A 22,934-nucleotide genomic window follows, 5' to 3' on the forward strand; every position below is an offset into this window, starting at 1 on the left:
AAGGGCTGGCGGGAGCTGGCGCAGCGAGCGGGGAGCCGCGGCACGGTGCGGCTGAGGTGAGCGCGGGCGGCGGCGGGGCGCGGGCAGCGGCGGCGGGGCGCGGCCCAGCGGTGCGTGTTTATCTCTCTAATCCCGTAAAACACTGAAAGTCCGCTTGATAAGTGAAGGCATCACCGCGTACTGAAGGTATCTCCCCCCCAGGTTTGCGTGGCACTGTGATTTAAGGAAGGAAACGTTGATGAACCTTTTTAGTACGTAACCTTGTATTCTCTTTCGGAAGCTGTCATTATTTCTTTATTTGTGTTGATTGAATCCGCTGTGATTGAACGTGCGTGATGACAACGACACCAAAGTGGAAACGATGAAGTTTAGACACAGTTAACTACACTGCGCAGTCGGTGTGTTAGGCTCGGCTCCAGCAGTCACTTGTTTACAACAACTTTAAAATCAGTCTTCCTGTACTTTGAAGTTAAGAGTCTGACTCACTCTCTACGGCTTCTGAATTAGGCTCATGGAAATGAAAGGTGCTGTACTACTTTTTCTGCTGACACTTTAAAAGTGAAAATTAGAAGGTTTCTTAATACATTTGCTGAGAATTGTGAGGTATATGCATCTCTTTTACCATCTAGCTCACTAATAGTAGTTTTTGTCTGTGGAGGTGTCACCGAATAACCTCTGAACTCCTGAAACTTGAAGGAAATGCTGCAAATATGTCCAAATCAAGTAGGAATTTCCCATCTCTATTTTTAAAAGTCTTTTTATTTATCTACAAGTGATTGTTTACCCAGGTCCTTTCTGAGGAAAAGGTATTGAGAAGGTCTGTGTCGTGTCTTTCTCACATTAGTCCATAGCCCGCTGGACTTGGAGCAGTGTTCCCTCCAGGTGCTGGAGCCGGAAGGCAGTCCCAGCTGGAGTCTCCTGAAGCTGCTGGGGGATCGGGGCTGCACTGTGGTGGAACTGGCAGAGTCCTTGCAGGCCCTGGAGCACACAGAAGCTCTCCGGTGTCTCAGCCATTCAGGTCAGTTCTGGGCTGTGCTTTCACTGCAGCCCTGAATTTTAGACTGGGAACACTCACAGTTCTACTCAAGCACTCTACAGTAACCAAAGACATCTTTAGTGCTTGAATTCCGGTAGCTGGGATCCAGATGATAACCAAGGTTATTGCCTGATCTGATTCTGAGGTTAAATGTGAGCCAAGCCTTCATGCAGTGTTATTGCAGACTTGCACTTGGCTGCCTGGGTGTGCTGGGTGTTATCATTCTGTCTGCTGGCTGGGGTTTGGTCTCCCTGTGCCTCTGGGAGATGCTTATGGACCTGAGATGGACAGACAGGTAGTGCTGCCAGCACTGGGGTCTGGAGGTGTCAGTAAGTAACTTATCCCAAGTGAAGGGGAAGGGTCCAGTTAGGGTGGTTCCAGTACGTGCTGGATTTGGTCCAGCTTGCTAACTGAACAGATTAATTTAGGATAGAACTAGATTATTTTCTACTAACACATGGATTTGATCACCCTTGTGGATCCTTTGTAGCTCAGCGTATTCTGTGATTCGGTGTGGTTGTTCACAGAGTCTAGGAAGTGGGGCAGCACAAGGAGATACACAAGTAGGGCCATGTAGATCAAGTGCTACTTGCTGTAGTACAGAACCAGAGCCCTCTGTCTTAGGTCCTTCTTCGTCAGGATGGGGTGAAATTCAACCTCCTGGGAAATGAAAAATCTTCTCTTTGAATGGGAAGTGGAAATGAGTCCTGCAGGCTCCTTACCATGGTGATGCTGTCCGGTTCTTTGGACAGTGTGTGGAAAGAAGCCATGGGCTGAGAACCATTGTTAGGACAATCTTGGGATTTTTCAAGTGTATTGTAGCAATGCTTTTCACTCTTCCATCAAGTGTTTCCCAGTGTGTCAGCTCAGGATATAACAATTGGATTGTAGGTTAGATTATGAATACTGAATTTGCATGGTTTCAAAGTCTGGTAACCACAGATGTCACTTTGCCATATTCAAAGGTAACACTTATGCTCTGCATTTTCCAAGTAAAATGGAAGAAGTATTTATGTGTCTTTGTAATCAATCACAAAATTAAGCTGGAAGGTTTTTCTTTTCCAACCATTAAATTCCATGGAAGTGACTGTGTGGTGCTGAATAAACCACAGGAAAATAAATGAAACTGTGAAGAAATTATGGATCAGATTTCTTAGTGTTTGGAATGCTTCTGATGAGTGCAAAATGCTTATCTTGCAGTGGATTTTTCTGCTCTATGTTCTTAAGAGCTGTTTGTGATGCAAATTGGGAGACATTTTAAAAAAAGAAAAAGAAAAAGTGAAAGTTTTGGAAAGAGCAAGCCTTAATTTTTCTGTCATTTAAATTGAAATAGTATAATTGCTTTTTCTGTTGGTTAATGTTAGAGGATTGTGATGCTTAAAAACTACTTAACACAGTTTAAGTGCAGAAAGCAGCAGCGGAAGTGCTAAATGAGGAACTGAGGTAGTGATCTCCAGTGCTAGGTGTAGAAGGAATTGATTTTGGAGTAAGAAACGCAGGGAATTTCAGTGCTGCAGCTTCTTTGGAGTAGCTGCCGGTATGTTCCACTCTTTCAGAGAAATCCTGTGTGTGGAGGCAGCTGATAGAACTCACTGTCCTGCCAGGCAAGGCTATGTGATTTCCCAGCCATGTGCTCTCTGTTTCAGCCTGTTGTCTCCAAGGGTTCTGGTCTAGTTGTACCATCCAGAGCAAAGAATGCTTCAAGTCATGATTTTCAAACTTTCTGTTCTCCTTCTGATGACCTTGGCTATACCAGTGGATTTGGTTTTGAGACCATCCTGTAACAAGATCTGGAATGGTTTAGGTTAAGAAAATAACTGCATCATATCGGAGTGGTGTCAGAGTTGCTCTCCTGGCAGTTAAGATTTGAAGTAGAAAATTTTACCTTGCAGAAAACCTCACCCTTGTGTTCTGCAAGAGTCAGAGGCATAAAGCTGAAACCAAAGATTCAGTTCATAAGAGTGCTTAAGGAATAGCAGGAAAATGTGCTGTTGGACTTAAACTCTGACTGCTTTGATTCCCTCAGGCTGGGCCTTAATCTGAACAGTTCAAAGAAACTGTTGGGAGTGAGCAAATATTTAAAACTGAGAGTATACTTCCAAAAAGGGATCCATGATACCATGAGACATATTATTTCTTTTAAAATTAAAATACCTGAATGATATACTTTAAATCTTTTATGAGCTCCATTGAGTACTGATTCATTTGAGCATGGATTTTGTGTAGTGGAAGACAATTTTGAATCTCCTAAAGTAATACAGCTAATTGGAACTGTGTGTATACACAGTACAAACAAATTATTTTCAAGTATATTTAATGACAGAAATGTTCTGTGCTCCAAGGGCAATTTAAATGCAAATATAAATTATGGACTTGTATTTCTTCATAACTTTCCTACGTGTAAATTCTGTCTTAAAGGTGTAAAGATTGTTGTACAGCCAGACTCTCAAGCAGTGCTCTCTGGTCAGGTCGTCAAGTTGTGCTGCTGGGCAACAGGACACCCATTTGTGCAATACCAGTGGTTCAAGCAGGAAAGAGAGGTGAGAGTTCATAGAGAATGCAGTGTTTTTAAACAGTGAAAATAACACAATGATTTTGGGTCGTCCTTTTTTTAAGACTCTTATTCACAACGAGAGAAGATTGCTTTATAGACTCATAAAACTCCTAAAGTTTAAGGAATGCTGGATGATCCTGTGAATGTGCTAAAACAAAACTGTGATTCCTTGTGTTCACACCACTTCATTCCTGGGGGCTGTGAATGTGGAATGGGGCAGAAAGGAAGCTGTATGTTCAGTTGTGTCAGCCTACCAGTAAGTTTCGAGTAAGTGAAGGAGTTGAGGATGGTGTTAAGGACTTGGGATTAAATATTATAATGCTTGATCCTGGTTAAGATTAAACCAATTAAAACGGAAGTATTTTTGGTTCACCTGTGATGCAGGTTCCCCACGGTAATTCTCCAGAACTGGTTCTGAGTCCAGTGACTGTAAAGGATTCTGGCTTTTACATCTGCCGAGTGAACAGTGAATCTTCTTTCACGTTCAGTCGGTGGGCACGCCTTGAAGTTTGTGAGCTTCAGGATCCGCCTCACGGTGAGTGGCAAAAACGCCTTCTGAAAGTGCCTTCCTGCTTCCTCAAGGCGCTTGGGTCCCTATTGCTGTGCTTAGGTTGTCTCACACTTCCTTTTCTTTTTACTTGCTTTTCCTTTTATAAGGGCTCTTAAGAGGTTTGCCTGAAAACAAGTTGTGCATTTGTAATCAGCCTCAGCCACAAAACCTGACAGTGGGGGATGCTTTGGTACTGGAATGTGGAGCTGTTGGAAACCCAATTCCTCATTACCAATGGTTCAGAAATGGATTTCCTTTGGCAAATGGGAGCAAAAGTGTCTACACGGTAAGTTACTGCAATGGGCCACACTTGGGAGCTAATGTTGACCACCTTGAGCTTACCACAGAAGGTTCCCTTGAAGAAAATAATTTCTCCAGAACCTTGGTAACTTCTGATGAAGTGCTCACTTGAAGTGCTGCTTTTAGTTTTTTTACTTTCTTGCCTGTGGTGCTTAGATGCAAGGCTTAAATACCTGATGCAGGTATTTTTTGGAGGTCTGTTGGGATGATTGTGATGATGGTTGCATAGGTAACTTATGTGGATGTGGGACATCAAGGAACATACTGGTGTCACGTATTCAATGACCGAGAGGACGAAGACAGCAAGAAAGTAGAAGTCATTATAGGTAAGGAGTTCTTCTACTTCATACAGATCAGCTCCTTTGTCCATTTCTTCCACATCACTCAAATTTATTTTTGAAGCTTTCAGTATTAAGACAAGCACATGCCTTCTATATTTTTAGTTTATCCATTTGTTAAAACACCTGCAAAATGCATCCAGCAAAATGGCATTTTAGAGTTTTGGGTTTTTATGGTAACCAGCACAGAATTGCTGTCCCTTTTTGGCCCTGCCAGCATGTATGTGGCTTGTTAACAGATTGCTAGCTGATTTATGATTTTTGACAACTAAAAACCACTTTAACCCTTGCTGGGGATATGAACTCTGGTACATGGAGTCCTTCAGCAATCAGGAGAGGTGAGATTGTTCATTTCAAGTAGAATGAATGAACACATTTCAGTGCATGTGTATTTGTAGTGAACTGAAGAGGAGCAGATCTGTTTGCATAGCTTCCAGATGTATCTGGCAATACTACTGTGTAACTTCCTAACCTAAGAAATACCCTGGTTTAGTACTCCTGAGTTTCAGGAATCATTACTGTACAGTGTTATGGCCAATGCAAATTTACACTGCTGTAAAGTGAGCCACATTGCAGAGCAGCTTGACAGTGCCCTTTGTCTTCCACCTTGTGTGCTAACTCTCATAACTGAGAGCTCATCTTCCAATTTTTTCCCCTCCTTAAAACACAAGGAAGGAAAGCTATGGCAGTGGAGTGCACCGAAGGTAATGTAAACCTCTAATTGTGAATCAGTTTTGAAAATCGGTGGTGGGAATGACAGGTTGTTGAGTGTGTTGCTGAAAGGCATGTGTGGATTAAGAGCTTGGGTTTAAAACACTGATGAATCATGCAACAGTCCTTCTACATGTGCTTCTCTCTTCATTGCCTGGACACCATGATCTAGATCACACAGGGGAAAAAACAGGCTGCTTCCTTCTTTTGTGGTACTCAAGTGATCTGGAGATTTCTTTGGTGGGGCTCAGGAGGCAACATCCTAGCAAGAAAATCTGGAGATACTCAGATCCCGGGGTGATGTTAGAAAGCTGGCTAGAGCTAGTTCCAGTGTCAGCCCCATGTCTGCAGAAGTGTTTCTGGCAACGTCCCAAGGATGATTTCTGTTCTCCTTGGCACTGTTGCAGTAGGGAGGAGGAGAAGTGTATTGTGACCCTTAATGTTGGTGCCATCCCTCCCTCGGCTGCCGAGCACCTCAGAGGCTGCAGTGTCCGCAGCACGGGGGATCGCGTGCAATGGTGCCACGCTGCTCTGAGGCAGCACTGCTGCTCCAGAGGTGTTCCTTTTCTTTTCCCTGCTTTCCAGTGTTCTCACAAGAAAGAGATGAATCCCCTGGTAGCTTAGGATGTTTGAAGATTGTGTCTGAAGTCTTTCTGAATACACACGGCTTCCCAAAATCAGATTTTTTGCTCAGGATGTTGCTTTTTTAGCAGCCCTTCAAGCATCTGTTCTTCAGTGGGATGATTCTAATACCTTGTTCCTTTTTCCTTCAACCTACTTGCATGCTGAGGTGTCCTAACTGCCCCCTCCTTTGTTTTTGCATCTACTGTACTGCGATGCTATATCTAGCGCAGCTTAACGTATTGCTATAGGATTTTCTCTTCTCTGTCTGGAATAAGCACAAAAAGTTCGATTTGCAAAAATGCAAAGTCAAAAGTATTTTAGAAAGGTAGTTTGTTTTCTGTGTTCAGCTTTGTTTAATAATGGCATGACACATTTTTACTAATAAAATGGGGGTTCTCCTTCTTGTTTAAACTATTATTTCATTGGTGTTTTTCTTCACAGAAGATTTAAGTGATCTTCAGGAATCAGGTAAGTGATAAATTTTGAAAAACTTTAACTTGGCATCTTTATTTTATGTTACAAATCACTGAAAGCTTACTGGGTTGCAGTATGAACTTTACAGTATTTGGATGTACCTGTAACTGAGAATTGAATAGGAGCTGGTATCACCTTAAGAGCAGCCCAGCTTTCTAGTTCCAAGAGATTTAACTTGAAGGATATAGAGAATCATAGGGATGCTGTTTGTAAAATAACCCAAGGCTGCACATATACTTACATAGATACAAAGGGAATTATCTTTCTTGTCTGGGGTTTCCTGGGACTCTCGGTTTTAGCACATTGCTGCTTTCTCAGATAATTATGGTGAAAAAGATGTGAGGTGTCTGGCTAACATTCATGATATGTTGAGGGGCATATTTCTTCCAGTCACCTTGGAGACAGCCAATGTGATTTGAAGCCTGGTTAGGTGGTTATTGTAGAAGTGTTGCTCCAGAGGGGATTATCCTCGATACAGTTTTTCCAAAACCTCAACTCCCAAAGATAATTTCCTGGGTTAGATATCAAATATGGTTTGTTTTTTTTTGCCCAGCCTCAGTTTCAACCACTGAAGGGCTTCTCTGTCATACTGTGTCATGTTGTCTAGGTGAGCCACTTTGGCATGCTGCTTACTGTTTCTCTTGGCACAGCATTGGCTTTGCCACCCCTCTGTGAAGTGCAGAATAAAATAATTTTCACATTCAGATGGGAATCCCTGCTAAGCATCCCCCACCTTGCATGTCTGCATTTTGTTTGGAGACGATGAACTGGTCACTGAAAATGCCAATGTGCAGTTTGTGAGATTCAGCATCTATTCTTCCTTAACCTATAGAATTAGCTATTCACATCCTGTCAGGTTGTTTGCTGGAAGAGGGTGAAGGAAATAATCTAAACAAAAATAACAATATCAACAAAACACCCCCAAACCCTACCAGAACAAAAAGAGGACTTTTTCTTGCATTAAACTAGCAAAGTGCTAGAGAAAGCAGTGCTACTGGACTGTGGCTGTGGGGAAGATGCAGTTCATTTCCTGTTGTCACTGACACTCTGCTCTTTTCTTCTATTTCGAACAGACCCACAAGAAGAATCAAGTCACAGACCTGTGGGTAAGCAGTTTTGTACTGAAATGACCGTATGTATTTGACATCTAGGATGCAGACTTTGCTGCTCCTGAGTATTGCTGCTACTGACACTGCCAGTGCAAGACCCATTGGGCAAATAGGGAGCTCCAGGGAGGGAGATCTGTGGATATTTGTGCAGTCCTTTTAGTATGCTTGTTTGCCCTTTCAGGAGTAAAGTGTGCTGAGGGTACCAGTGTTTTTAATGACCCTGTGAAGCGTTTGCAGCTTCTCATCTGTTTCAGTTTACTGCTTCAGATGCCTGTGGCCAGGCCTTAGCCAGTGTGTTACTCCATTCCTTTGAACACTTGGAGCCAGTGGTATTGGGATGATGTGATAGAAAGGATTGCTATTCTGTCTGCTAAGGAAATACTGTCCTTGCAGCTCTCCCTGTTCTGTCATGTGGATGCTTTGATACAGAGCTGAAGCTCATAAAGAGATGGATAGCACATGTGATATGAAGTTTATAAATCACATTCTTAAATTTGCACTGTAGACTTGAGTGGTCAGGCATGTTGTGCTGTTGATACTTAACCAGATGGAAAGGCTGCTGGCCTCTGTCAGAATTTTATGACTCAGATTCGTTAGTGTGAGGAGAAGTGCAAATGTTCCCCTCTCATGTGGGTGAGTTTTTTTTCTTCAGGCTGAAAAGAGAGTTGAGCTGTATTGTTGATGTGGGGTGACTTGTAAAATCAGATAAAATATTGTGCCTGAAGTGAGATTTCACTTTGAAAACTTCAAATTTAAAGGTGTTGAATCCATGCAATATATAAATATGACTTTTTTTTTTCTCTGTGTGTCTTGGCAGCCACAGACAAGGTGGCTCTGTTAATAGGAAACATGAGCTACTGGAATCATCCCCAGCTCAAGGCTCCAATGGTAGATGTCTATGAATTGACCAGTTTGCTAAGGCAGCTGGATTTCAAAGTTGTATCTTTGCTGGATCTTACTGAGTCTGAGATGCGAAATGCAGTGGATGAATTTTTACTTCTCCTGGACGAAGGAGTTTATGGTAAGGATACAGAAATCCCTTCTGAAGTAGGTCCATTTTGTATGCATCAAGTACCAACATCTGATATTTGCCTCGGCTAAACAACCTTCAGGGTAAATATGATGTATGTAGAACAGGAAGAAAAAGTTAAAGGCACCCACCAGCATATCCTCTGACTTTGGTTAAAATGTTACTGTTCCTTTACTTTTAGAACAGATCAGATGTTTGAACTTCATTCTTTAACCACACCTAAAACTGCAGTGCAGGCTTTTATTATGTTTGATAGTATTGATAGTACTTTGCTTGCCTAGATTTGATTTTGAGGCACAAAGTACAAGACAGAAGTGGGGGAGAGCATGATGGAATATATGCATGGAGCAAAAGCCTTGCATGGAAAAGGCCAAGAGTGATCTGGTTTAGAGTGTAAGAAAAGTTCTTATTTCTGCTGACTGCCATTATTTTGTCATTTTTCTAAGGTTGTATTTGCTAAGATTGTATAGAAAACTCCAGAAATTATTTAGGACAGAGAGCAAAATGTTTTCCCAGGTCCCTGTTTATTGGATTGCAGAATTCCTGTAGTAAAAATCCATTTGAGAAAACATTATTTGATCCCTTTTCGGAACACAAGGTCAGCTTATTTCTTAGCATGACTTTTTTTTACGAATGTGTTACTTGATGCTCTCTCTGTACAGAACTGCCTGCTCTGACATTTGGGCATTTATATCTGAGCCAAAACCTGCCTGACACGAAGCCTCGGTCTGGCAGGAGCATGAGGCTTTTGAGAGCAGTTTGCTTTTATTATTCCCTGGGAAATAGATGGGCTTATCTATTTGGGTGAGCTTTGAGATTTTTGCACCTTCTCAATTTTTCTCCCTAATTGTGGACATGAATGTAGCAAATAAAGTACTGAAAGGCTTTAATTAATTTCTCAGCAGCACCATATGAAAGTTCTTACATGGCATATTTTTGCAGTTGTACTTTTCCAGCCAGTTGATACAAAAGGTAAGCAGAAGAGTTTTCGGCGGTGTTTGGCAACAACTACTTCTGTTTAAATGATTACTTTGTTCTTTCTGCATAGTGGCTATGAATGGCTTAAAGCCTATAAAAGGTGCTGTCAGTGCACAAATAGGTAACAATTTATTGCCTTTTCTAGTGGGCATAGTTTCAAATAGAAGAGGCATAATGACTACTGCTGTTTAGTCCCTGCTGCATATAAACCTGATGCTTACTAGGTTGTGTAATTCTGGCTTACTGCCAGGAAAGTGGCATTTCAGATGCTGGTCCTTAAGAGCAGGAGTAGTAAACAAAGTGATGATGATTGTCTCCTCTGCTGTCTTAGTCTGTGCTGTTCTAAATGTAGGTTGCAATTAACATTGTATTCCACACAGGGTAAAACCCTGTATTCCACACAGGGTAAGACCCACGTGTTTGAAAGGCTAAAAATATTTAGGCTGCTTTCTTCTTAAATGAGAGGGACTGAGAGAGGGAGGGAGGGAGGGAGATATCAGTTAAATGCTGACGTCTCTGAGGAACTTGAGCCTACTTAAAATTGTTGTGTGCAAGTCTCTGTTGAGGCCCTCCAAATATGTTTACTCCACTTACCCCAGGTATGCGCAGATTTATTTCTGATCTTGAGCTCAGCGTATGAACTGTTGCAGGTACTTGGCACATAGCACAGTCATCTGCCAAGGATAGAAAAGCAATGTAGTCAGTCAGTCCAATTACTTACAGAATATATGGTCAGATACATGGAATCTCAAATATAACCCTGATTTAGGTCCAGATCCAAGCTCTGCAAATCATATTAAGACTTTCCTTTTAATCCGGGGCCTGACACAAGGTTATGCAGTTGCACTTCATACCATTTTTAGCTCTCTTGAAGCTCACCAGGCTCAGGTAGCTGTCATATTTTCATTTCTTGTAGCTGTGTGTACTGAAAAGGTGAAAGCATCTAGCATGCCCACCTCCATGGGCTAGTATGTTAGGGTGAGGCTTATTTTGGGTTTTGTCTGAATCTGCCACTGTTGTAGTGACTTAAATTTTAGTAAGAATAACAACATAAGAATATGGTATCTCTAGTCAGCATAAATTGTCAGATTTCTGTTGACTTTTATTCAGCTGAGCACTATATTCTAATTGCAGATCTGACCCACAGACTGCTTTGACTAGATAAATAAAAATTCTTTTTAGAAGATGGAATTTGCATCATTAAGGAAAACCAGCACTGGGAATAGACAATAGAAAAATTCAGTTAAATCATACAAGCCTCTGGTAACTGCATTTTATGACAGTAGAGATTACTGATTCTAAGATCATCTAATATTCATGCAAATTTAAATCACTAATATTGGACATTTTTATTCATATAAGGAAAATCTAAGTCCTAGCTTGCAGTTCCCTTTCTCAGGGTTGAGAACAACTTTCTTGTTTTATTGAAGATTCTATATCTTAAAATGTTGTAGACTGTTGTGCAGTGACACACGAAGGACATGATGGCAGGATAATAATTTCTGGCTAGGTAAGCATGAGAAGAGTTTGTTTAGTAGACCCAGAAGAGTCATGAGTCTGTAACTAGGAGATATAGCTGCAATCAACTGAACATGAGCTGTTGGTAGATGGTAATGGGGATGTGCTCTGGAGTCCTACCAAACTCTTCAGCATTATTTTTTTTCTGTCTATAAGCTGCAGACTTAGTGCTGCTCAGAGCTTTGTAATTGCACATGTGGAGAAGATGTTTTATGGTTGGCACATTTCCTTGTTCCTCTCTGTGAGTTACACATCACACATAACAGGCTGTCTGTTAGAGGCCATAGCTGTTAGAGCATTTTAAGAGTATTTAACTTGGTGTGTTAATGCAAATATCTAACCGATTCTATTGCATGTGTGATTTTTGTGCTTCTTTTAATTTATTGTGTTGTTGTATTGTGGAGTTGATGTTATTGTGGCTTGAAGTGGCTTCAGTGAACTCCCTGGCCCGCAGTCAGCGCTGGTTGTGACCCGCTAAGATGGACAGAAGTCTCTGATGCACTGCTCACTATCACACCTCTTTTGAACTCAGGTTTGTTATACTATGCTGGCCATGGCTACGAAAACTATGGGAACAGTTTCATGGTTCCTGTGGATGCCCCGAATCCGTACCGCTCAGCAAACTGCCTGTGCGTGCAGAACATCCTGCGGCTGATGCAGCAGAAGCAGACGGGACTCAACGTGTTCCTGCTGGACATGTGTCGCAAAAGGTACCTCCTGCATTCCCGGCTGCAGCTCTCTGGGCTCTGAACAGCAAGCTGGGCCTCCTGCCAAAGAGAAGTCTTGACGCTGAAAATTCACTGTAGTGCAAAGTTCGTGGTTCTGAGAATTCACAGCCTGCACCTGAGTGCTTTTAGCATCGGTAGGATTCACCCACAGACTTCTGCCCATGGCCTTGGGTAGAGATGTGAACCTGGTGGTTAGACTTTGTTCCCATGGGTACATTCCTACCTCCTGATTTCAATGACATTTATTTCTTTTTTGCTATTGTTTTTTAGAAGTTATAAACAGACTGATCAGATTAAAGTTAAATTTGGCATCTTAAAGAAGAAACAGGACCCTTTCCCCTGAGATCATTGTCCATCCTCTTCATTACAGGGAGGAAGGAGAAGCCCTGTGATCAAAGCCCTGTTAACTTAGCAGAAGGGCTCAAGTGAAGTGCTTATTTTAGAATTCCTGAGAGCCATGGACTTTGCTTCTATACTGAGGACCTTGTGTCTTTATTTAGAGGTTAAAAACCAACTGATTTATGGGATTTTTCTACACAAAGTACTGTGTTCTTTCCATGTTGAGAAACTACTGTGATCAATTAAACTTGCACTTGAAATCAGCTCTTCGGTCAGCACTTTTGGCAGTTGGTCTCTGAGGAATGTTTCATAACACAAAGTTGCTGGCACTTCAGTATCTGTGCAGCCTCCAAACTTCCCTGCCAATGAAATGCCCGTGACCCAATCGGCTTCTCAGTCTGCTGTCCAAATAGAAAATCCATTGTACTAACAGCACCATGTTTGGTGAGGAAAAGAAAAATTTTAAAAAAACATGCCATTTTTAAAGTAACCTAAAATGGGTGGATATCAGAATTGTGTTTTGCAGAGAATGCAGCCAAACTCTCCTGGCTACTAGAGCATGCCCTTCTCTGGGTAATGCGTGGTGCCTCTGCCTTTACACTGCCCTCAGGCAGAGTGTTGATGGTGCTGACTTTTGTATATGAGCAGTCAGGATTCATTACAGACTTGGAGGAGTGAAACAAATTACTGGTTCTGAACTCCCTCTGTTTTGTGTTTTGATTTTGTTGCCATTATGAGTTCTCAAATTACTGTTTTACTTTCTCATGTTTCCATTTATTACAGAAATGAATATGATGACACAATTCTTATCTTGGATGCTCTGAAGGTTACGGCCAACATTGTTTTTGGATATGCAACGTAAGGAAGTTATTCTTCTGTGTCACCGAAATGAGTGATAGCTGTATAGCTGATCTTTTTCAGAACTGTGCTGTGGGCCAGTAACCTTGGTCACTTTTCAAGTGCAAAAACTGCTGAACAGAAGTAGTCAGGAGCTTTACTAAAGTTGTCAATAATAAATTTAAGCTCCTCATGTGAGCAGTTTGATGAACAGGTCTAGTCTGTGATGTCATTTCAAGAGAAACTTCCATCAGCTGCTTGCAAGGGAACATGAAGAGCAGGTTGGCCTTGGACACAACCTAGTTTTCAAATTGTAGGGTTTCTTTCCCCATTCCCAGTATACATTTACTCTTAATCCTGCAGGTTTTTCAGTGTTTTTTCCTCGTCCAATGCTGATGATCTCACAGGTGCCAAGGAGCAGAAGCTTATGAAATTCAGCAGCTGGGGCTGGCCAATGGAATCTTCATGAAGTTCCTGAAGGACCGTTTGTTAGAAGACAAGAAGGTCACTGTTCTGCTCGATGAGGTTGCAGAAGGTGAACTCCAGCTTACTGCACTAACAGTCTCCTCAGTCTGCCTTACTGAAAACAACTTTGCTTCCGTGTCTTTCCTCTCATGGTGAATGTGTTACACTAATTAAATCTCTTTCTTGTTGTGTTTTGTCCAAATAGCAGGTGCTACTGGACAGCATATTAACAACATTACTGATACTCGGCTTCTTTAATATTGTTCAGTTTTATACTTTCCTCTTCAGTGAACCTTATTTGTTCTAAGTATCTTTCTGCACGGAGCTTTGAATTGTCCATCCACAAAACAGCTCTTCTGTCCTGTGGTGCCAGCTGCTTGTGGTAGTCTAGTCGTTTGCATATTCATTTAAACAATTAACATAATCCTACTTGCCTCACAGTGCTGTAGCAATGATAATGATTTGTTCTCTAAGTGCAGTAAAAAGGGCAATGCACTGTGTTAATTTGCCTGGTTCGGTGATTGTATTTTTGATGTTTTTGATGGGAGAAGCACTAAAGTAAAAAGTGTGGAGGGAAAGCATACTGCTTCTGTGCAAACACCTGCTCCAAAGGCAGAACAGCGTCAGACTGTTCTGGTGTGTGTAGGTGCATCAGCCCAGCTCTGCCCTGGGTTCAGCAGCCTGGGGCAGCTGCAGGTCACAGAGCTTTATGTTCTGTTCAAGAGGGCAGGGAAAGACTGACTTGTCAGGCAGCATGACAAGGACTGCTGTGAGTATTCCCAGGTGTTGGGTGTCAGGGAGTATGCAGGTTTGTGCAGGCAGTGCCAGAGGAATGTTCCCATTGAGTGTTCCATGGAAACAGCCCCCATGGAAAAGTCTGCAGCCTGCTGCTCCATGGCTGTTGCTGTGCCTGTGCCACAAGAGTGCAGTGCTGGCTCATGGTCAGCTTGGTGGCCACTAGGTCTCCAAGCAGGTCCTTCCTTCCAGAGGTCCTTCCCTGCAGATCCCCGGTGAGTCAGGGCCCTTTGTGGGCCTCTGCAAGGGATTATTCCCGCTTGGGAGCAGAACTTGGTGTTCCCTGTTACTGGACTTCATGACATTCCTCTCTGCTCAATTCCACAGCCTGTCCAGGACACTCTAAGGAGCAATACAGTCTTGTGGGGTATCAGCCACTCCTCTCAGTTTTTAATCATCTGCAAACTTTCCAAGTTTTATTCTCTGTCCTGACATGTGGGTCATTAGTCATGCTGTTAAATAATCAATATTGGGCCCTTGTATCTAAAACTAAAATACTCCCCTTGCCCCCAGTTCTTTAGAATAATCTCCTCCAACGGAATTACTCACATTCTTGAAATTAGCCCCTGTAATGAAGAACTTACCCAGTCAGAGCTGTGCTGCTGCTTGGACTGGTCCTGAGGAACAGGGGACGATGTTGGCCAGGCTGCATGCAGCCCCTCGGGGCTCTGCAGAGCTGCTTCGGCCTTCAGGCAAGGAGGAGCTGAGCAAGGAGTACCTGTAAAACTGCAAGGAGTACCTGTAAAACTGCAAGGAGTACCTGTAAAACTGCAAGGAGTACCTGTAAAACTGCAGCTCTTGAGGGATGTGCTGGCTCTGGCATAACCACAGTAACCACACATTGCAGGAAGGTACTTAATTCACTTGGAATTGCAGCAGCATTGATTTTGAAAGAACCTCTCTGCATCTTGTTTTAGATATGGGCAAGTGTCCCCTTACCAAAGGCAAGCAAGCCCTGGAGATCCGCAGCAGCTTGTCAGAGAAAAGGGCATTAACTGATCCTGTTCAACAAAGCACATCTTCTGCAGAGTCCCTGGCACGGAACCTGCAGTGGGCCAAAGCTCATGGTACTGTACAGTCTGCCTTTAGATCCTGGTGGGAGAAGGGAGGGCTTGTACTACTGAATGGAAATGGAAGAAATTCAAGGCTATAGCTACATTTTCATTACTATGTTCAGCTGGAAGGTTTTGAGTTGGGGCTTACCCCTGCATGAGATAGTAATGAACAGGGTGACATGTAAAATTCATGTATGTTCAGTATATTTAAGACCACTCAGACACTGGAGGGGAGACTTAGGGGTTGTCTGTCTTCTGGGACAGTCTCCCAGTACTGCTTGTCTAGCAGTGACATTGGTAAGATGTCATTGATCTAGTTCTAACGTCATCACCTAAAATAGCCAGGTGAACTGTATGGTTAATGTGCATGATGAAAAGAAGTTTTCAATGCAGACAACTAAGAAAAATAAAATAAGACTGAAATGAGTTCCAGGCTTCCTAGCCTTTTAAGGAGGCCAGTGGGGTTTAAGACATGTTTTTACATTTTTTCACCTAAACCTGTTGGAGTACATCTTCAAATTTCTTTGAAAGTTGGGGCAGAGGGTCAGGGATGGCATTTCTAAGACCATTCGTCATATAGGAAGACTCTCTCAGAGATGCAGAAGTTTATTTGTGATCCCAAGCACTTAATTCTTGTTTGTTAAAGGATTGAAAAAGAAAAATGCATATGCTAAATTTATATTTAGACTGTAACAATGTGTTATTTCTTGGCAGAGCTTCCAGAAAGTATGTCCCTTGAGTTCCAGTGTGGTGTTCAGATTCAGTTGGGGTTTGCAGCCGAGTTCTCCAATGTCATGATAATCTATACACAAATAGTTAAGAAGCCCCCTGAAATCACAGCTTGCAGAGCCCACATCACAGACTTCCCACTTGTAAGTGCTTCCTGCTGCTGTTTTATTATCTTGCTCCACTGAAGTTGAAAATTTTCTGCTCCACCCATATCAAGTTGCATCTTGTATAATAAAATGGGTCTAAAATGCTGCAACTTCTCAAACTGAAAGAAGTACTATTTTATGATCTACAAATTCTATATAATCAATTAAGTTCTCTTTTTTTTCTTGCAACAGGACTTGGATGTAGATCCTAAAGAGGCCAATAAAGGAACTCCTGAGGAAACTGGAAGCTATTTAGTATCAAAGGACCTTCCCAAACACTGCCTCTACACCAGGCTGAGTTCACTGCAAAAACTAAAGGTTAGTGTATACTGTTCATTACGAGTTTGCCCAGATAATTGACACTGTTAATGTTGCTTTGCAGTTCTGTTGAGGCAGCTGTGTATTGTTAGTGTAGTAAGTTCTTTGGAGGGGAAGAATGGATAATGACACAGTCCAGTGACTTTAATTTCAGCTGAAAAGTAAAAGGCAGGGAACTGATGCATATGCAATCCTGAAACCGGTGTGCAAGGCCCTTTTTATTTTTCAGTCCCATGCTGAACTTGGCCAAGATGGTTATTTTTGTGCAGATCACCTATTGCATGCTCTGAGGGTATTCCTATGCTTTTTAGGAGGAACATGACCTGAAGCAGAGCTGCCTCTTACAAAGTCATTAGTAGGAGATGAAAGTGTTGTGTATCATCTGCCTGTGCTCCTGGGCACACAGTTTTTGAAAGGTTCTCTTCAGCAGACTGGGGCACAGCTAAGTGTCCCTGTATCTTTGTGTCATGAACATCTGTGCCAGACACAGCCTGGCATCTCCTCTTCAGTGCTTTTGGCAGTTGAGGTAACACAAGTGCTTCTGGAAATACAGACTGTTCAGTGAACAAGGAGTGACCAGAAGAGGACCTCAGGAAACAAGGCCTGCCCATTGTGTGTCTCTAGCTCCTGAAGAGGTCACTCTGCTTCTCCAGGAGACTGGAGCCTCCCTGAGGGTTTCCTGTCGTGTTTATTTGGAGAGGAAGTATAACTTTTTCTCTCTTTCTGCTTTTACAGGAACATTTAATCTTCACTGTTTGCTTGCACTATGAGTATTCAGGAATAGAAGATACAATGGATGAAAGAAAGGAGATTAATGTTGGGAAGCCCCTTATTGCTAAATTAGGGCTTCACCCTGGATTCCAAACCAAGAACTGTCTCCAGACATGTTGCATGCCTGGTTATCCTTGTCATAATCCAGTAGAATTTAGTCCAGAGGCAGCTGAATACTACATCCCTAGTCATTGCCAACCCAATTCCTCCCCAGGTGTTTACCATCCAAACTGTACTTGCTCAAACAGCATCACACAACCAGAGGCATGTTCCTGCAATGGAACTTCTAGGATCTCAGCTTCAAGACACGAAGTACAGCATTACTCAGCCACTGTGGAAAAGCATAATGTACCAGTAGAGACCACTGATGATACTGTTGAACTGGAATTCTTGCTCTCTGACAGCCTTAGCTTCTCTGAACAGCAGTAGCTGGGATGTGTTTGGACTAGACCAGAGTGGCATCCTTGAACAGAGGGGCTTCCACACTGATTCTCCATCTTCTGGAGTTTGGAGACTTCCAGACAAGGCCCTGCAGGGCCTAGAGTAAGTGCTGGGAATGAGGTTGTGATGGAAGTTTTTCGTATCTTAAGAGACAAAACTGGACCAATAGATTTAGGAATGAAAAATGCATTCTTTCTATTTTTTTCACCTACTATTGTTGTTTGGTACAGAGAAAAATCTGAAGTGCTCAAAGTTTCCTATTCTATTCTTTGGCCATCGTGTGTTAGGATTGGTCACTGACGCTCCAGTGCCTTGGATGTAGCCAAAAAGCAGCTCTGACTGCATTCTCCTCTCTGACTGCCAGATGTCCAGCATCTGGCAGCATCTGAGAGGGATAAGAACTGTGCAAGGAACCCGGAACCTGGAGAGCCAACAAATTGGTGTCACTTTTGTTTTTAAGAGAACTACAGATTATCAGAGGGTGCAAAGTCATGGAATCATACTGTGGTAGATTGATTCTATTTTGATTTCTTTTTCTTTTACATAACACTTAAGATTTTTGCTGATCTGATACCTGATTTTTCCTATTCTGGAGGAACACTAACTGGAAAGATGAGGACAAGTGCCTGCTCAGCAAGCAAGGTATTGTATGGTCAGTCTCACAGACATGCTGAGGGCTAAAACAAGAATCACAAGAAGAGTCATGTTTTATTAGGTCATTCAAAGTCTTGATGCCTTGAAAATGCAAAAAATATCGGGGTGTAAGGAAACTAAAATCAAAGGGAGTTTTCAGGCAGGGGTAGTAGCCTCTCCTGTACAACTGGTAATGTTGAGAGGAAGAATTGCTTTAATTAAGATCCTCACCATGAAAACAAGATCAGTGAATGTTACTGAAGTGGACAAGCCAGTTTCAATCTCCAGTGGAGAGTGCTGCGATCTGGTGGCCTGGCAATGTCCTGGTGTGGCCATAAAACTTTTGAGATTGGAATGTTAATGCTTCTTTAACTAAATCTGGTGATCTTCAGGTTGCTCAGTGCTGAAAGGTGGATATAGGTACATGGATATAGCTGTTTCCAGGACGACAGCCATGCTTGAAGTAATCTGTACATGAGCTTGGATTTCCGTTTTCCTTCTGCAGGGTGTTAAATAGCACCATACCTATTAATGAATGACATGGACCTGCATTAACTATTCTGTGCAGTTGACTTCTAAATCAGATTATAGCTTGAGACAAGGTGTAGGAGTGTACTACTTAGCTAATACTTTGTCAGTTTCCTAATATGTATAAAAGCTTATTCTTTTTTCTTACTGTGTAATAAATTGTTTGTCCACAAAATTATGTACTACGTGCATATGTAGTTGCTACATTCTTCTATGCCTTCCAGCCTTAAGAAGCCCAAAATTTTATTGAAACAAAACATGGAAGGAAAGAATTTCCTTAACAGAAAAGAAGGGAAATCTGAATCATGAGCTTCAGCTCAAGATGTATAGATCTGGGCCTGGGCTGATAGCCTTGCTCCTCAAAGCTAAACCCCTGCCTCTCGAGAGGTGCAAAGGCATTTGATCTTCAACAGGTATCCTTGGAAATACCTGTATATGCATGTATGTACTTCTGTGTGTGTGAATTGATTTAAATCCTCTATGGGAAGTATAGTATAGATATTGCCATCTTAGATCTGGAATTCAGTCCTGCTGCGTTCACAGGAATTCATTTCACAGATGTTAAATAGTCAGCAGTTAGGTGGTGCCAGATTCTTCAGGCGTAAACCCCTGCCCAGGTCTGAACCCTGTGACTCAGCAGCAGAGCCTCTCTTAGCCTTTGGCATTCACAGTGCCTGTGTAAATCATGCTGCATTGATTCTAGGCAGATTTTCCTCTGTGTGCATAATCCATGTAGCAGTCACCAGAGTGAACGCTGCCATTCAACCTCATCACCCTTTTGCACATTTACATCGAACCTGATTTTGCTAATACCTTTAACAGAGTTTCTCTAAGTGACCTAAAGTTTCTTCTCTGAGTTTCTCTAAATCACTCAGATTTGTCCAAATTGTATGACAAAAGTCTGCCTGTGACAGTAGAGCGTCTAGAAGAAAACTTTATCTGTCTGAACCCTCTTTAAAAAGAGATTGGTGATGGAAAGGCATTTTCTCACTGCAGCACTGTCTTTAGGAAGTGCTCTAACTGTTTTAATCATTAGTGTTCAGAATGAAATACTCTGCTTCTTCAGAGCAAGCAGCAAGCAGCACCCATTTCCTTTGGCCCAGGTCCAGGAAAGCACTTTAAAAGTTCAACAGGCATAAATTAACATTTCAATCTCAGTGAAATTGGTGGGATTAAAAGACATGCCTAAACCTAGGTAGTTGTTACTGCTCTCTTTGACTTGTGGTACGCTTTTTAAATCAAAGCCTCAGGGTTTTGGTTTTTTTCCTACAGTGCAGTTATTTGGAGATAATTATTTTTTGCTGAAGTATCTGGTAGGCTAAATTACTTTGCCCTCTGCTGTAGCATTGCTGTACTGTTTTGTATAACTTAAGTGTTTGTTACTTGGGTTTGGATGTTGAATATGTTTAGAAGAAAGGTTTAAGGTAATCTAAATAAACTCGGGCTTCTCTGGCAAAAGAAGGGTTCATGTGCTTCAGAAAGGCCAGGACAGTCCTTCCATTGTCCCTCACCACACTGCAGTAAGGTAGGAGTGCATTTACCTTCTGTACCTCCAGGGAGCTGTGCAGCCTGACTCCTCTTGTTATCCTGAGAGTCCTGAAGCTGCCTCTGGCTCCAGAAGACCATCTGCATCATGGAACTCTTCAGCAGATTTCAGGGCTGCTGTTGCTGTCTCTGTAGTTACTGCCTTGGTTCCTGCGTCAACTACTTTTCCTCATTCTGTCAGCTAATTAGCGACTTTGGCAGCTTTCACACGCAGTAAGCTCCTGGGCTATGTTCACCCTGACACAGATTCCTCACTGCTGTAATGTGGATATGTTTTGGTATTACTTATTCCTTGCACAGGATTTTAGTTCAGGGTACAGTAAGATCTACTCACATTTTAGAGTGCAGCTTTCTGAGCTCCAAGGTTTTTGCTGGGAATTGGAGATAGGTTTAAGTATCAGGTGGAGGAGAACAGGTTGGGAATTTGGTTTGTTGGGGTTTTTTTTTTAAAGATTGATCATTTAGTAATTGCAGTAGTCTAGGAATGGAGTGAGGACACCTCTATGTTGTGGCATTGAAGCAGTTAGTAATTTCTAAGGTATTGCTGCAGCAATTTAGTCATAGCAGGCTCATTTGAAGAGCTAATGAGAAGAAATGCTGCCTCCCATCCCTGTTGGCAGGCAGTGAGCAGGAGCCCCGGATCCCGTGGGGGCGCGTTACCACAGCGACCAGCCTCCGCATCTGCAGCGGACGTGGGAGGGAGCGGCCAGGCCTTCCCCATCTGCCCTTCAGACAGAATCTGCTGGCACCTGCTTTCGGCTTTCAAAGTCACTTGCAATTAGGATGAAAAGTCTTCAACCTGTTAAGCAAATGACTTCACTACACATAAGATCAAGCAGCTCTCAGATGCTTCCTGGGCTCTCTGATGACTTGACGTGGTGGTTATGATTTATTTCATCTCTCTAAACATGCGCCAGCTCTGCTTCCCGACATCCTGTAAGAAGAGGGATGTTGACTGTGCATGGCACACAGACTCGTCGAATGTGCTGAGTTGGAAGGGACCCACAAGGATCACAGAGTCCAGCTCCTTGCTGTGCACAAGGACATTCCCAAGAGTCACAACCTGTGCCTGAGAGCATTGTCCAAATGCTCCTGGAGCTCTGGCAGCCTTGGGACTGTGATCATTCCCTGGGAAGCCTGGTCAGTGTCCTACCACCCTCTTGGGGAAGAACCTTTTTCTAATGTCTAACCTAAATCCCCCCTGCCCCAACTTCAGGCCGCTGCTTTGGGTCCTGTCAACAGTCAGCACAAAGAAGCTATCAATGCCTACAGAGCTAAGCACCTCTTCTTTGGGTTACCATCAGGCAGCCTGTCAGAAACCGCTCAGATGATTCTGCTCTGAAAGGGCTGTTTGCCAGAGCTGCAGCTGTTTAAAGCAGTCCCAGGAGTCTTTGTTCACATCCTGTCTTCTTTGTACCTGCCAGCTCTTTTCCTCTCTTTCCTCTTCTGCTGAATGCCAGCAGTATGCATGAGACCTGTCTTGCAAGACCGAGATTGGTCCAGAAATTTTTCAGGACTGCTTTGAGATATTCATAACGTACAAAATCTGGTATTTTTTTGGTCTGTAAGAAGCATAACAGTCTTTTAAGAAGCTACAGAGTTGCTATAAAATAGTAGCTTGCTGATTCCCAAAGCTTTGTAGGCTTTGTTTCATCCCTGCCTTAGGGATATGCAGAAAATTGCTGCAGATTCTGGTTCAGTGTTGCAGCTGCAAGAAAACACAATTTTGAAACACCCATTGGATTGCTAGCTCTTATTTTATGGAAGTAGTGGGTTTATTTAATCAGAAAATAGCTCTGCTTCACGACAAGCCATTTACCCATGCTGGCAGGTGGAGAACTGCAGCTGTTTGCATCTCACTGCATCCCAGCACATACATCAGAGGTGGGACTCATTACCAGTGCACAGCCTCCCTGCTAGTTCCTCTCTTGCTGTCTGCACTAGGATAATCCAGGTTTTAACATGAGTACAACTTGCTTTCCTGTGGTGGGATACACAGGAGCAAACCACTTGCCAGCTGAGTTTTACTTGGAATGAGGTGTTTTACCCTCCACTCTGGTGTTGCCTTGCCATCAGCATCTTTTTTCCTTTTCTGATCTGTGAGAAGAGCCACGTGCCCAGCAGGCCCTTAGTACCTGCATGTGCTGGGACACCTTTACACCTCCCATCATCCTGTTCTATAAAACAATCCATGGGAGCTCCTCATCTCTGCTGCTGTCAATCCAATAATCCCTTCTTTTCTTTATAAGCTCCAATAAACAAAGACCTTTTTTTGTTGTTGTTTGATGGAGACTGTAAGTTTCCACAACTGGAAAAGCTCTGTCTGATGTCATGCAACAATTCTTAACAGAATACGATAGCAAAGAAGGATTAAACCCAGGT

At 42.6% G+C, this 22,934-nt stretch overlaps 1 protein-coding gene across 1 annotated transcript in view; it reads left to right on the forward strand.

Moving 5' to 3' along the window:
• Positions 1-19,182, forward strand: part of MALT1 (MALT1 paracaspase) — a 24,089-nt gene extending 4,907 nt beyond the window's left edge. The window contains exons 3-20 of the mRNA XM_039708419.1: positions 4-56; positions 852-1,018; positions 3,455-3,576; positions 3,975-4,125; positions 4,248-4,426; positions 4,670-4,766; positions 5,450-5,482; positions 6,555-6,581; positions 7,661-7,693; positions 8,514-8,717; positions 9,669-9,698; positions 11,755-11,932; positions 13,073-13,147; positions 13,534-13,661; positions 15,304-15,453; positions 16,156-16,313; positions 16,509-16,634; positions 17,370-19,182. Of these exons, the coding sequence (XP_039564353.1) occupies positions 4-56; positions 852-1,018; positions 3,455-3,576; positions 3,975-4,125; positions 4,248-4,426; positions 4,670-4,766; positions 5,450-5,482; positions 6,555-6,581; positions 7,661-7,693; positions 8,514-8,717; positions 9,669-9,698; positions 11,755-11,932; positions 13,073-13,147; positions 13,534-13,661; positions 15,304-15,453; positions 16,156-16,313; positions 16,509-16,634; positions 17,370-17,834 (2,376 nt within the window). The 3' untranslated portion in view covers positions 17,835-19,182. The remainder of the gene's footprint in view (positions 1-3; positions 57-851; positions 1,019-3,454; positions 3,577-3,974; positions 4,126-4,247; positions 4,427-4,669; positions 4,767-5,449; positions 5,483-6,554; positions 6,582-7,660; positions 7,694-8,513; positions 8,718-9,668; positions 9,699-11,754; positions 11,933-13,072; positions 13,148-13,533; positions 13,662-15,303; positions 15,454-16,155; positions 16,314-16,508; positions 16,635-17,369) is intronic.
• The last annotated feature ends 3,752 nt before the right edge of the window (positions 19,183-22,934 follow it).

Source organism: Passer montanus, unplaced genomic scaffold, assembly GCF_014805655.1.
Source record: "Passer montanus isolate IOZ18808 unplaced genomic scaffold, ASM1480565v1 scaffold200, whole genome shotgun sequence".
In the NCBI taxonomy this organism is placed as follows: Eukaryota; Metazoa; Chordata; class Aves; order Passeriformes; family Passeridae; genus Passer; species Passer montanus.